Source organism: Python bivittatus, unplaced genomic scaffold, assembly GCF_059951505.1.
Source record: "Python bivittatus isolate LINGU-HERP-01145 unplaced genomic scaffold, Pbiv_v1 ctg000250_np1212, whole genome shotgun sequence".
In the NCBI taxonomy this organism is placed as follows: domain Eukaryota; kingdom Metazoa; phylum Chordata; class Lepidosauria; order Squamata; family Pythonidae; genus Python; species Python bivittatus.
The window spans coordinates 149,077-165,403 of NW_028277057.1; the positions used below are offsets into that span (position 1 = coordinate 149,077).

A 16,327-nucleotide genomic window follows, 5' to 3' on the forward strand; every position below is an offset into this window, starting at 1 on the left:
TTAGTGGACCATCACAAAATCCAGAACACTTGAGTAGTGACTGGGTAATATGCCTTACCTGCGGAATTGTTGGCCATATTCCCACCCATCTGATATGGTGGACCCTGGGGATTCAGCATGCCAGTCATGCTATTAATTCCTTGGCCATAGGGAGGACCAGTTCCCATCATTCCTCCTTGGTTAATGTGAGGGTAACCAGATGGCCTAAAAGCAACATGACTTAATTATGTATTATACCAAACAACATTCTTTTATTAGTTAACATTGGATGGGGAGAAATGAATCCCCACAGAGCTTGACAGTAATGGATAGAAAATCTTAACTGTTATCTCCCCTGCCAAAAGATCTCCAAGAAGGAAAGACATTATGTGCAAGGAGTCATTGGGAAGATTGTAAACTCTTAACTCTCTCATGACGTATTTACTGCACAAATCCTGATGAACCCACAGACAGGGGTCTGGATTCATTTACCTTGCCTCAGCTATTCAATGCCAGCGTCCAAAACTGCTGTTGCTTGGTTAACTGAAACTGTTGAAGGCGAACACACACACACCTTCATCAAATTTCTGCAGTCCTCAGTTCTGACAATAGCATGTACTTCACTCTGTTCTCTTTCATACCCAATTTTCATTTTTAAAGTAGACTAGTTAACGTGCCTTATCCTGGCTTAAGGAATATATACAGCAATATAAATTCAAGAACTACTGCTTTAAAGAAGTATACCCTAGGGAAGACTGCTTCAACCCTTACCTATTCTGGATTGAGTTGACAGCAGCAGCGTGCATAGCAGCAGCAGCAGCTTCTTGTGCTTTCCTGCCACCTGGTGGAGGACACATCCCAGTCCCTACTTGGGGAGGCATGGTGGTCATGTTGGGTCCATAAGGCCTATTGCCCATGGCAGCGTGGCTCAGTCCTCTCCCTGGTGGAAGCCCAGGGTAGGGTGGTATACCAGTCTGACCATGGATCTGATTCCCTGCTCCCATTGGGTTCATGCTTCCTCCCATTCCTGGGCTGGGGTAATTTGCATTGGGCATCGCATTGTAGTTTGGCTGCCTGGGATATCCACCTACGGAGAAAAATAAAGCGCTGAATAACATGATGGTAAATCTGTTGGCTCTACCTGTGCATCAAAAAAGGCACATTTCGAGGGGGAAAATTTTGGCACTCCAGAAATAGGTTTTCAGGTTATTGATTGTAATTCACATCATCTCTCTCTGAAAAAGGATCACCAAATTACAGAGCATTTTTCTATGCATCATTTCACCAAAGACCTCTGGTAAGTACTCTGAGACCCATTGTCAAAGATTGAAATAAAATAAGATCCAACAACCCAGATGACTACAGTTAGTCACTGAAACTAACTATTCTGACTAGACAAATAGTATTTGTTATGTTCACACATAGCACCATGCCATATTTTTAACTATGGGTTTGCTGAAGAAGTCACAGTTACTACCCACAATGGAGGAATGGCTGGTAAAGATGACAGAATTAGCAGAGATGGTAAAATTCACCTGTTTGATCAGAGAAAGGACAATAACTACATTTATTAGTGACTAGAAAGCCCTTTTGGATTGTTTGCTGAAAAAAGAAAAAAAACAAACTTTTAATTAATGGGTTTGATGATTAGCAAGGGTAGACTGTGGAAAGAAGGAAATTATATTGTAACCTTAGAGAGGATAAAATATAAATGTATTTGTAACTGTTAAGAAGATGGGAAGGCGCTTCTTTATAACCTTTTCCTTCTTTTCTATTTCTTTCTTTGCATTTTTTTCACTTATTACTTTCTTTACTTTTTTTTCATTTCATTGATAGTTTTTTATTCTTTTAAAAATTTCTTTAACAAAAATTATACATATGTTAAAAAAAGAAGTCACAGTTAGCCAGAGGTGGCAACATATGGCTCTTAAGACTGCAAAAACAGTGCAATTCAGGCTTCAGAAGAGTTTTTGTACTTTTCTGGGAGAAATTAAAAAAAAGAGATCAGAAAGAGAGAAAAGGAGTAGGGTGCACACACGGGCATTTTTGCACTATTACACTATCACTAGCTTTGTTCCTATCATTGGCAGGTAGAGTATACAGCCTGCCAAAGGAAATGTGGCCCTCAAAAAGAAAAATCTTTGCTCTCCCTTGCACAAAATCATAATAGCTGAGTTGTCACCACATGAAGCCAAAATGAAACACATCACATTATGGCTTAGAATGAGGCAGTAACCCAAAGCCATGAAAATTACCAAGCAGCACTAGAGAAGACAATATCTCACTAAACCATCCTGTGGTAGTCAAAATGTTCAAAATGATATTGCTGCACGCTTTTTATGATTAGGCCAAGGCACTGCAAATTTCAGCCCCCAGCGATACAAAGGACACACAATAAGATCTAGCAAGCAATTCATTTCACCTTCTAGCAAGGTAGTAAACAAGCAGCTTCTATGACAACAGATGAGATCTTTCATGTTCTCTACTCATTAGCTTAAGTGGGTGATTTGCATGTAATGCTAAAATCAGTACTTTTAGGACAATCCATAGCGATCTTTGGGCTTGTGTAATGCCCCGCTGGATAGTCACTGAGATCAGAAGCTTCCATTTTTAGATTAACCACAGATCAGCATACTGAATGTGGTTACCCTACTTTTCTTAAATTCTTGTTTGAAATAAGTTTCTTTTCAACAAACTTAGTTAACAATGCCCATCAAATTAAAACAGTATGTTCAGTTGTGCAAAACCTTCTGAATTCCTCAGTGCTGTACTACAGGAGTAGGGAGGAAGCAGTGGTGGGGGTACCAGAGGATTACTGCAGCTTGTCCTCCTAATAGTAAATTATGGCTTCATTTCATACCATAATTCATGATTCTATTTTATCTCAGTAACAGTTCCAAAACATGTTCACTGCTACCATGTTTTGTTAGTGTAAGAGCACACTCTCACCTTGGGGCCCATACTGACCCGCCTGAGGCCCATAAGCACCCATAGAATTTTGTTGGTACGGTCCCATTCCAGTATGCATCTGTCCTCCAGAAGACTGACGTGGAGATAAGGCAGACCCAGGCTGAGGAGAATTATACTGGGGCATCTGTGGATTCCTCTGTATATAACCTAGTGAAGTAATAAAATAAGTTCTATAGTTAGAAAAACAGAGGATATGTAATGGGAATATGCATTAATGTGCAAACACACATAGGCACACATTCCTATAAGCTCTGGAAATCTGAAATTCTATTTCAGTGCTTTTTTGGTACAACTTTCATAGCAGTGGCTTAAAACGAATTATAAGTTCCTACATGGCAATTTCTTACTCTTTGAAAACATCAGCATGGCACAACGTGGCTGCTACTAAACAACATTCCCCTACCAACTCTGCCTTACTTCAGCGAGGAGACAAATCTCTTGCCTGCTTCCTGTTGTAGAAGAAATTACTTGCCTGAAATTCAATATAAAAGTAGCATTGGACAGAAAGGATTAATGCTTCCAAACAAAATAGTCCAACGTGGTACAGGCTTCTGAGTACTTCAATCACAATCATATACACACACCCTGAAAAGTCACAGAAAATGCCACAATGTAATTGCAAACACACCTCTATCTGGGGCTATGGTTGACTGATTCATGGAGGAATGCAAGATGCTCTCTGATTGGCCACTTGGTGGTCGAGGTGGCATTTGGTTGCCTAAGACAAAAAAAGAGAACTTAAATTAGACATAACTACATTCCATGCAACAAAGACTTTTATGTTCTGCCATCTTCTACAAATGGAGCTGAAATAGATGCAAACCTACAGACATAAATTAGGGTGAGCGAGGAAGATGCTGTATCTTTAGTTAATGTTCAAATAATTTGGGATTTAGATTTCCGCTTTATTTACTGTCAAAAACTATACTACATACACTAACACAAAATCCGAACAATAAGGCAACATGGATATTATACTGAGCAGTATGAGCTGTAATTTTCAGGCCTAGCCCAAGGAACTCCAAGGGACAATGCAAATTCAGTCCAGTTATGTTTATTAGCTACAACCTCTAGCAAAAATCTTCCCAGACTGAAACCCCAGCTCCCAAAGTCAAGCCAGCCACAACAGTGTGAATTCCTCAGGGAGGTGCCAGTCTCATCCTCTTGTTCCTCCCACGCTCTTCTGGGGAGCTAAGAAAATGTTTATCTCCCTGAGCCTGGCCTTCATAATTCCATTCCATCACAGTAATATTACACAATGGATAGTCAGCAATGGTGATTTAAGAAAATTTTGCAACCCTTCTGGAAATCAGAACTTGCAAGTGCAGCCTCGATCCAGGGTCTCCTTATCTCTGTGATGGCCCCCTAAACACTGTTATACAAAACAGTAAAAGTAGCTTTTACTTCTCAAGTTTACTTCTCCAGAGGAGCACACCTGCCACCACAGACATATTTTACCTGGTACTGCAGCAGGAGAAAGTGGGCCAGACCGTGACTGAGCAACACTAGCAGGCGATCCAACGGGTGACGGGGAAGGTCCTCGAATGCCTGGCAAGTGAGGAGAGGTATGTGGAGAGAAAGGAGACTGAGCTGGATTACTCTGCTCTCCTTGACTGCTGGAAATCCCTGATGTGCTTACGCCAGGACTCAGTGCTCCTTCTGTACCCATAGGCAAATCATCTATTGAACCAGAGAGATCCTGCAGAGAGACACAGGGAAGTATAAACACGTCACAACAAAGAAAAAGAGTGATACATATGCCAGTTATTTAATAAAGAATTTAAAGAACCTTCCTTCTAGGCAGACAAATGTTATGCTTTTAACATTTCTAGGTAAAAGTTACTAATACAATTTTCTGCAACCCATTTTTCCGAGAACTCCAGAAGCCTTAAAATGCCACATATTAAATGTTTTGTAAATATCTAAGTGATTGGCCAAGGAATAGAAATACCATTAATCCTATTTCCCCCCGTCCTATTTGCCAAACATTCTTAAGAGGAAATAAAAGATTTCTTTCATTTTTATACTTTAAAGGAACTATTCTTCTAACACTACTTAAAAAAATGTTGCCACCATCTATGGATGGATGGATTTTCAACCATTTCATTACATTCTTTTGTAGCTAACAGGGCTTGTTTGCTATGGCTGGAGGGCCTTGGATTTGGTTGGGCCCCTCTACTTTAACAGCACTTTAGGCTCGAGAGTTGCCTTTACTGAAGCTCTTTGGTGTTAGGTCTGCTTATGGCATCAATCTGTTCTAATCTGAGAATTCTTGTTCCTTCCCAAGTAATACTGGATATAGCTGCCCTTTGAAGAGCCTGTGCTGGACAGACATTTTGGGGGTGGGCAGGCTTCCTCTTACCTTTCAGAGACCACCACAGTGTATATCATAAGAGGTTCTTGTCTGTCCCTCCTAAGGCAGCGTGAAAGCTTCTATCTCACTCAATGAGTAAGCCAAGCTGAAGCTGCTATGTATACTCAGAATTCTTGAAACTCAAGTCCACAACAAGCTCCATTGCTGCTGAGATTTCTTTTAGCCATCTGTACTCCTCCTCTTCAAGTCCCCAGTGTGTGTTCATCCTCTCTCCTCCATGTCCTGTTAGATCAGGAGGAGGTGGAAGGGCTTGGGACCAAGCAAATATATCCCTTCCCAAAATATATCCCTTCCTGCTCGCCAATTTGTGCACAGCTGAGATAGTTATAACTGGCCTACATTAATGGTTACTGAAAGGGCTATTGGCCAAAAATTATCTCTTACCGAGTTAAGCTACATTTAAAGAGATCCCATGGCAAGCAATGACAGAAGGAGAATGAAAAGAAGCGGTACATCTACCAGGAACCTTTCAGGAGAAAAGGCAGTTGACCTGAATAGCAAGGTCTATATTCATTCAATCTTAAGCATAACCTTATTTGGTCTGATGACATACATCAACTGTCATACTTTTTAGTCATATACTTCCATGACTTGTAAAAAGCAGGGTAGAGTACCAAGGCTGTATTTTTGTATGAACTCAAAATCTGTGATCCAAGAGATCTGAAATTAAAGCTCCAATGGTTAAAATCATTTTGAAACCTAAATACAGGCACTTTATGATATTTTAAACTCTATTTGCAACATCTATTAAGTTATTTGCAGTAATGGTAATGGGCACATTGAGGATAGCATCATTGGAAAAGCTGAAGGACCTAGCAAAATATAAGCCCGTAATTATTTGTATTTTTTACAATTAGGAATTCTGCTATTAAATAATTACTAATTACTAGACTGCCTGTGGAAATGTTTTCATAATTGCTTGAAATTTTACTCAAGACATAATAGGAAGATATTTTGGCCATTTCATACAGGACAAAGTTATTTTTATTAGCTCATTCTAAGTTAAGATGCTAAATAATGAAAAATACAGCATGGTTTTGCCTATATGGTTCGTTTCTGGGCCGTATGCCCTGTGACTTGCTTTCAAACACAGAGTTCCGATCTATGTTACAAGATCAGAATATAAAGCAATTCCTTCTGGTATGGATAAACTTTTGTTAGTGATGTCACGTTAGCTAAACAATTTTTTGAGCTGTCAAAATGGCCGGGAGGAAGAAAGCAAATGTATCACAGAAATAAACCAGCCTGATCAGATACACTCTGTGTACAATAAAATCTATTAAAGATATTAAATTGGGAAATATAACCATCTTGATAGTGGCAGAGTCTTTTCTCTTGATACTTTACACTTCAGTTTTAAAAGCTACTCACAAAAGAGACACTGAAATGAAACAGAGGTTTTCTAATCTGACCAACTCACTACATATCCACTATTACCTTGCTCTGAATACATGAGTTTTTATTAAAAGAAAATGAGTTACAAATACAAATAAAAGTAGAGTGAAGCCTTGATTTAATCAAGACCTATTTAGTTACTGCAGGCGCAATGGGCCCAATTTCTGTCCTAACATCCCCCTTGTCACCCTCTGAAATAACAGACAGGTCCACTGCAACAGAAATAGTCTGCACAAAGCAACTGCATTTTACCTTAATTTTATCACATTTGCAGTGATTTATGCCATTTATATAATGCTGTCATCATGCAATAACATAAATAACCATGACGACATGCTTTTGTATTTAATGGACATTCAGGAATAATGGACACTCTTTCCCCTAGATGATCCATTAAAACAGAGTTCTGCTATATTTCAATATGATCAGAAGCAAAGATCCAATACCAAGTGGTATTTTACACTTCTATTCTCTGTCAAGTTAGATTATGGAGATATTGGAACCAGGTAAAAATATGGCAAATTCTGAAAAAGTAAAATATTTGTTCTGGCCCATTTCTGAAGATATCCTTATCCTTTCCCTACTCCAATACACTTAAGAGATATTGGTGCAACTAGCTTGGGAAGGAAACTGCAAGTTAACAAGTCTAATAAAAAAAGCAGAGTGGAAATATCAAGAAATCCCAGTTGAGCTGAATTCATTCAAGGAAAGTTTGAGTAGCTAAACAGAAAGAGATAAGAACATTTCCATTCATATTCAATTGATCCTGAAAGAACATTTACTCACTGCAAAAGTAATGGAGGTTTTATATGAACCAACATCACAAGGCTGAATCTAAGTGCAAGGTCTCAAAGAAAAACATTCTTCTCTGGAAAGAAGCTCAAGTCATGTAGACACTCTTTCATGCAGGCCCATCTTCCTGTAATTGTACTCATCATCTCATCATTACAACAATGACCATGTGGCTCAAGATGACTTCCAAGACAAACCATCAGACAAACTGGAGAACAATATTTACCACTGTTCACTAATGCATCCTCTGGCAGGCCCTGATCATCCATAACTTGCCTCCAATGGCATTGCAAAAGGAAAAAGCATCTATTAAAATATTGTTCCTTAAATCTCATCTTCCAAAATTTGGATGAAGTGTGATGTATGATGTCATCAATAAAAGAGTTCCCTACTGTAAAAAAAATCTGGGAACACTGTAAGATATAAATAGTATCTGTATTTACTTTTCCATAAATGGCCAAAATATCATCACTGATGTTTAGAAGTATAACCTGTTGTTGAAACAGTCCAACACGTTATCTTATTGTACCAACTGCAGGGATATTCGTAATGCCTGTATTCGGCCCCTTTATATCAATATCCTGGGTGATACGACAACGCTTGTATGTTCATTCTTTTTTTTAAATTACAAGTAATTTATAACTTAGATCAAAGCAAAATACTGTGCATCATCAATTATTGAAAGGTCTTCCACAGTTGTAACATACTTTTTAAATCAACTATTAAAATTGCCTGTATTACTCTACTTCTTTTTTTTTTTTTAGTTGTTTTCAGTTATACCTTCTATCTCTGGCCTTTGGCTGTAATAAAGATTCATTCATTACCTGTTGGTGTACTAAAAGTCCTTATGAAAATACTTAACACATTGAAATTTTTAAAAGCTTTTATTACAACACATATATGGAACCCAAAAAGCACATAGTATTTTAAGTGCTTCAAGACTTTTCAAATTCAAAAATATAGCCCAGGTGGATTAAACTGGTGGGCAGTTTAATTATCTCTTTAAAGAACATCCCTGAACTGCACAGCCTAAGTGCTAAGAAAGTTCTTCCCCCTCCTCCTTTGAATTTAGCCAGTAAAGCAAGAGCAAACAGGAGGTAAAAATCAACAGCAGTAACTCTGCCAGCATGAAGGAAACGTCTTGGTCTGGATAATTTCCCCACGTGTTTCCAATGTGTTTTTTATGCCTTTTATTGCTCATCTGCCATGCAGATCAAAAATGTTGGAGGCATTCCAACTATTTCACACAGAAATCTCACACTCCAGGCTGGCTGCAACCCCAAAGCCTTCATTTCTTCACTTGAAATACTGCCCAGTGTTATTTTGGGATGTGACCCGATAGCGGAAGCCCACAGGGACTCTGAAACTATAACCGTTCCAGCTGCGATTGGTTGCCCAATTCAACCTTATAGCCAGCAGGAGTTTGTTCATGCTGCTTGTAAAAAGGGAATCAGTCGCTAGCTTCACCTTTTTCATACCAAAACAAAACCATGCTTGAAATTAAACAGCCTGCAAAAAAGGGGAATAAGAGAGAATGCTTCCAAAATAAAACTGAAATTCCTAATACAGTTAAAGTGAGAGTGTTAGCAAACGTTATAAGAGTCTGCATGTCTGTCTGTTTGAAATCCAAGTATTGGAAACCTCACCAATACCAGTATGAATTAAAAGGTGTATGTTAAATTATTTTGCTCATGACTTATCAGGATTTTGGCTGATATATGGTCCCATATTGCCCAACAGCAGAAATGAATCACTACAAATTTATTCAATTACTTTCAACTTTGTACAAATGGACCACATTTGTAATTCTTCCTATTGTGGTACAGACATCATCTTTTTTTCTTTTGTTTTGGCTATAAGCTTAAAAATCTCACAAAAAAGTTCATACTGTTATATGAGGTGTTGTGATGAAGGTGAAGATTCTGGAAATAATTGATCTTTCTCAACTAACATCATAGTAGACAAGGATTTCTGTCATTTACTTCTTTAAAATAAATAAATATCCCCTTATCCAGAGGATCCTCTGGTGGTTACAATCCATAAAAGGAAGATAATACTTTTGGTCGAGATATTTAAATTTGAAAGAGATGCAATTACAGTAATGTTCTACAAGTGAGAGTCCAGGCTTGGAAGATATGGTCCAAAGAAATAAAGTGAAGAAGAAAGAAGAAATCTGATAGAAAGTTGGGAAAGAGACGAGCAGAGAGAATAGTTGCATATAGCCATAATTAGCAAAAGGAAAGAATTCCATATGGATTTGAAACAGCCTACCCTTTCACTATTGAAAAACTGGTATAATTAAGATAACCCACTGAAAAGACTTGCAGACAAACTAAATCATGTTATACAATATTTAATTATATGTAGTCCTCAAACATACAGAAAAGTGCTAGGACAGATTCTTAGTGATAGAGAAATCATGAATCACCAAACATTTGAGATTTGTACCAATTGTTGTATCGGTTTCAAGCGATTTTAAGTCAGTATTTTTCTACAGATCCTGAAGAATGAACATGTCTGTGCTGTTTCATCAAGATTAGGATTCAAAAGGTCAGTAATAAAATTCAAGGGTCAAAAAATATGATAAATGTTGAAATAAAGTTAGTCCTACGTGCATAAATAATCTTATAATTATGAATCTCCTACACTAAGCTTCTGAACTGTACACAGGCTTCCAAGGTAGCAATTTGCCATGATTTCCATCGTTGTTGCATGCCACATCCTTTGGCTGCCATATTATAAGCCTGCCTCCTAATCTTAAAGCTGCAGAATGAGACTTCATGCTATTCAATCTGCTAAATGCTTTGGCCTCATGGGTCAAACCATGATCTTCTACTGCTCCTTCTCCCCAAGGGCAAAAAGCATAAAAGAGAGATGGAAGCTACTCGGAGTACCTTTGCTAAGAAACAGCTGCCAAATAGCACCCTTCCAACCTCTTTCTTGAAACAGTGAGCAGAGTTTTTAATCTGATTACCAAAATCACCATACAAGTAAACTCTTGGTCATATGGAAACACATAAAGAGAAAACAGCAACATCCCCAACCCCACAGGTTTCTCAGCACATACACTTTTCCCCAACTGTCCTAGCTGCTCTTTTGTATAATATTCACTTCTCTTTTCTACAAGACACTCTTGTGTAAGTAAGCAATTATATTCCACAGCAACCAAAGGCACACTCAAAATAACATGTCTTGGTATGTGTTCTCCTAAAATATAGTTGTGCAAATGTGAGAGGGCCTCTGTAGTAACTTCACAAAAATATTCTTTGGCTACTAATTTCAAATGGAAAAATCATTACTTTTTTTTAAGTGCTAGAGGAAGATTTCTTAATGTTGAATAGAGGTGGGAGGAGAATAGTGGAAACAGTAGTTTAAATTGCTAATATTTAAATTTCATAATCTCACACCAAATGATGAGGTTACCTAACATACTGGATCAAACAGGAGGAAATTAAAATTTTGCCTCCTAACCTGAGCTTATACAAAATAAAACAAAAGTTTTCATATTTTTATTCAGGGAGCTTACACCGTGAGAATAGGATTTTAAAGGGATATTACTGCCAATTCCAGCAAGTGACTATTCAGTCCTGTGCTAAGAATTTCTAATGTTGATTAATGCCTCACTTCTTTGGTGATATCTCAAACAGAAACACCACTACTTATAAAAGTGAGTAACACATTAGATTATTTTAGGATTTTGAAGCCCACCTTTAACTATTACTCTCAAGAAATGTCATTAAAATTTCCAATTCAGGGTAATGACTCTATCTTAAAAAGTTGGGTCTGGAATTAACCAAATTTTATTTATTTAATGTATTTATATTCCATTCTATTGTACACTGACTCCCAGAACAATTCCTTTTTCACCAATTTCCAGAAGACCAATAAAACCCTACCCTTGAGAGAGGACCTATTCTAAAGTATAGGACCCACATCACTGTATGCAGATCCCCGCCCTCTTCACCTCATGAACAGGAGAGACTGCCCAAAAGACTTTGCTAGAGTCCAAACACTAGGCTGATTATTTCTAAGTGGAGAATGCATACTATGAGTACCTAAGCACCAACCCATTCAGGGCTTTATAAGCAAAAACCAGCACTTTGAATTGTGCCTGGAAACCTACTGACAGCCAGTGGAGCAACCACAATATCAGTATTATACAAATATGGCAACCTTGATTTGCCAACCCAAGAGCAGCTACATTTTCAACCAACTGCAGTTTCCAAGTAGTCTTCAAAAGTAGACCTATGTAGAGCGGACTGCAGTAAACTGAACGAGGTGGTGATAAGTGCATGAGTCACTGTTGCCAGGGCCATATTCATGAGAATAATATGCAGACTTCACCACACTTGCAAAATTAAAAATTAGTATGGGGTCCCTACACTGATGGCAAATTGCTTACTTTAATCTACACAATGGATCTATCTCAAATGGCTTGATTACATCTTGCCTTTATACCTCAAGTTTTACACACAAAACTTGGTGTGTGTACATACATAAATGTCATATTTTTGGTTCCATTGAACTCAATCCCACCACAAGTTTATCAACCAGTTTGAAGAAAAGTGGTTTTTAATGTGTATATAGTTTCTGGAATTTAAAAAAAAATCCTATGATCTTTATGTAAAGTAATAATGCACAAGTATTCTTTTGACATCCTCTCTATCATTCATACACACACACACAACTTCTTTGAAAGCCACAAATAATGGAAGGAGTGTTTGAATTCATTAAGCTTCTTCTTTGAAAAGGAGGAATTTTCTATTTCTCCCCCTTTCAGCAAGAGACCCAGCTTTCTACAGTTTCCTGACACAGAATGCTTCAGAACGGAAGCCAGAACATACAAAGGTTTACAGACTGAAAAGAAGTAAATGTTCCTTCTGGTCAGGGTTTAGACAGAACTGGTAGGAAGCTGCTTGCTGTATCTGCAGTGCAGGAGAGGAGGACTTGCAAAGAGGATCTGTGGAGGAGGAGCCTGGAATGTGTGTTCACTATAATTGTAAAACATAACCATCTAAGCAAGTTACAGAGGAGGAAGAGCGGGGGAAAGAAAGAGAGAACAAATGGGATCTTCCGCTGTTATGGTGAAACTAGGGACAGAAAGAAGAGGAGCTGCTGGTTTCACACCACTTTTTCAACCAAAGACCTTGGAAAAAAAGGGGGGGAGGAGGAAAAGGAGAAAGTCAGCACTGTTACTGCAGCAGCCATTGATTTTTCAGAGGTCGATACTCCACTCCCACAGATCTGCTCAGTGGGCGGGTTAATCACATCCAGTGTTTCTACTCAACACCACTTCGCCCCCTCTCCTCCATTCCTCCCCCAATTTTTGCTAAATAAACAGTAAAATACATCCTCAAAGATCCAGCAAAAAGCAGAGACACTGGTGCCTCATGTTCTTTCTTTCCCTTTAATAAAGGGAATATTAAGCTTGTGGTTAAAGGCATAAAGTGAGGAGGAAAGCATCATGATTCATGCACTCAACAAGATGTCGTTGGAGGGAAAACCCACCAAGCATTAAAGGAGTGTTGTTCCCCTCTGTTTCCATCATCCTGGGGGAACCTGGAAATGAATCTTTTCCAGTATTAACAATCACCTTCCAAAATTAATTCCTACTTAACCCATCAAGGGCTCCAGTATTTTAAAAAGGTAATAGTAAGGCATTTCATTTATAAAAGAGAGGATTTCTCAATACTGGACTTTTACCAGGAACAGTTAAGAAGATGGTGTCAACCACAATACCTGGCCTCTTGTAAAATTCTGAGAAAGCTACCAGGAGCAACCAATACCTGCTCCTAGCCACGCTTTTCTTTATACTGGCTGCAAAGGAAGCGGGTACTCAGGCCTCTGTTTGGATAATTGTTCCTTGCCAGTATAAGCTTGGAGAGGTTGGAAAAGAGAAAGCAAAGAATCTACTGCTCTAAGTACCTCAATCTTCAGGTTTCCCAAAGCCATTTTAATTTGTAACACCTTAAGAACCAACATATTATATATTATGGCAATAAACTTCCATTGGCTAGAATCTAGTTCAGTGTTTTTCAAACTCGGCAACTTTGAGATGTGTGGACTTCAATTCCTAGATAGAATACAACTCTGTATTCTAATTGGTATAATTAGAATATTATATATATATATTATAATATTCTAATTATACAAATTAGAATACAGAGTTGTATTCTATCTGGGAATTGAAGTCCACACATCTCAAAAGTTGCCGAGTATATATCTGTGTGTGTGTGTGTGTGTGTGTGTGTGTGTAAAAAGAACATTTGCTAGGTGATTTTGGAATGTAAGTATAATAAGTGTGCATAAATATTAATGAAAATGCAAACATCCCACCATTGGGTAAACTACAACATACTAACACATTCCATTAAAGAGGGCCACAGGGGCAAGAGTTAGACAACTGGATATTCTTTTTCCCCCCCACAAAAGATTTGGTTACTTGTTGGACTGCTCCCTTTTTCTCTTAGAGCGCTCTCAATTCCCGAAGAAGCTCAGCTGCTGGCATCAACCATATCATCTAGACAGAATCATATTCTTATTCCTATTGCTACACTGTACACACCATGGTGCCCCTCACCTGAACATTGACTTGATTAGTTGTAGTCCATGAACATTTTCTCTGCTAATAGAGAATCCCTTCATCCTTATCTCTTCCTTTCACAGTCCATAGCATCATATCCTACCTTCCCACCAAAACAGTCAGTGAAACTTATTTTTGTTCTTATCCTCAACTGATTAACAATAGCTTAGAAATGCATTTAGCCAAAAATGCTATTGTTGTCATCTATTATTCTAAGGGGATCGCACCCATGTTCTGAACTTAAGTACATAAGTACACATAGTCAAAAGCATTGACTTTTTCCCCACCAACGCTGCTTGACATAACCAACAGGAAGGAGACATGAATTTGCCAGCCCACTTGCCTCTAATGAACTGCAAGATGCTCTGCCCATAATACAGTTTCAACAGCAGGAAGAAAGAAGCTTAATCATTTTGGTACAGGAAGAATATATACTTCGAAAGAATATTAGAAATCAATCTCTACAACCCATGCAAAAAGATCATGAGGATCCAACAACCCCCTTACTCCCACATGGCAAGCACAACAAAGATATACTAGGCATAATTCAAACACAACAGATTAAAACAAGTAAACTGAAACCTCAAGATCATTTATACTACATAATCTGGGAAAGAGACAAAGAATCTTGTAGCAGCTTACAATATTCATAATATACCAAAAGCCAATATATTGATGATGAGCTCTGAAAACAACTTCAAGCAATTTAGGTAGCTCTGCTAATGTTTCCATTTCTGATTTATCAGAACAATCAACTGTACCAGTCTTAAAACACTGAACACTCTATGATTTAGTGGGAACCTTTACTGAAGAGAACAACAGGACAATCCAGGATAGAAAAAGTGAGATCAATTCTATCTCAGTACAGTTCAGAGCAGGTGGGTGAGAAGTTAGCTTGGGATGTACTAATAGATCGCTGGACAGTCTTAAGTCTGATCACTGTACCTAAAAGATTTCCGAATAAAATATTTGCTACAACATACTTTCAGATGTATATTAAACCTTTTTAAAGGTGCCCCTTCTTGTGAGCTACCAATAGACAACTTTAGAAAGCTAATTACCAGTCATGCCTTTTTCAGTTTGCTATGGAACTCCTTGCCTTTGAAGGTTTGCCCAATAACTTCAACATGACACTTCCGACTTAGTTCCTGGTGATGTGCTTTTGATGGTTACATTTTAATAGTGATTTTAATTTTTATTAATTTGTGTTTTATTATAATTTTTAAACCACTGTTAAGTTTATGTGCGATGCCGCATATAAATTCAATACATTGTACAAAAAACAAGTGGAGGAAGCCAGCAATGGATTTCTTGATGAAAAAAATTATAAATTTGATTATCTGATACCACTCATAAATGCCTAGCTTAAATATAAACTTAGAGGCATTATTTAACTGCTAGAGTATCTCTGCTTATGTTATTACATTCCACCCAGCATTGTTCAATAGATAGGTTATAAAACAATAACATAGATCATGAAATCCAGAAGCCTGTAGCCTATTTTATGGCTTATTCTATGATGTTTACAAGTACATACATATTTTTGATTGTGATTTGCTTTGTTAAATGGAACTGCAAAAGTGTTTTGTGCAGTAGAAGTTTTTATTGCAGTAAAAATCTTCTAATAAAGCATTCTTAGTAGCTTATGGTGATTAACGTGCAGAGCATTTATCCAACAAAAATGCTCACATTCACCATGGTGGCAGTTATGGAGGTATGTAATGTATCTAATTTTATGGAATCAGTTTCCAATATTATTGCCTGAGGAAGTGGACATGTCCTTGGAGAAATATATTCAACCAACATGCTTCACTGATCTTTAGTGAAGAATAGCTGGAAGACTGGTCAAGTCAATTTTACTGACCATCACTAAGAAAGCTTTTCTGCCAACTTCATCAAAAGATAGAGCAAATGTGAACTAAAAAAGGAAAGCCTTCAGTAAACCCAGCGAATTAAGTAATAATAATTTGTTTGTACCCTCCTCATCTGAACGAAGCAATGGATTAAGAGTCATGAAGTACTTAAGGGAACCTTGCAAGAAATAGATTTTCTTAACATAGAATTCAGAATAACCATTTTAACACAATATATAGACAATCTTTGTCTTTAGCTGCATTATGAGAGCTAAATCATGTTAGTACAGACCTTCAACAGCATTTGATGTAGTTGGGTGGCAGTGTTGGGGGGAGGTGCTCCCATTTTTTGGCAATTACGTTCTTATTTAACTAAATGAT

At 37.8% G+C, this 16,327-nt stretch overlaps 1 protein-coding gene across 1 annotated transcript in view; it reads right to left on the reverse strand.

Annotated features, from left to right (window-relative positions):
- ARID1A (AT-rich interaction domain 1A) overlaps nt 1-16,327 on the reverse strand; it is an 81,218-nt gene that overhangs the window by 18,269 nt on the left and 46,622 nt on the right. The window contains exons 5-9 of the mRNA XM_088140905.1: nt 4,408-4,648; nt 3,578-3,667; nt 2,929-3,096; nt 751-1,066; nt 59-204 (exon numbers count right to left, since the gene is read on the reverse strand). Of these exons, the coding sequence (XP_087997031.1) occupies nt 59-204; nt 751-1,066; nt 2,929-3,096; nt 3,578-3,667; nt 4,408-4,648 (961 nt within the window). The remainder of the gene's footprint in view (nt 1-58; nt 205-750; nt 1,067-2,928; nt 3,097-3,577; nt 3,668-4,407; nt 4,649-16,327) is intronic.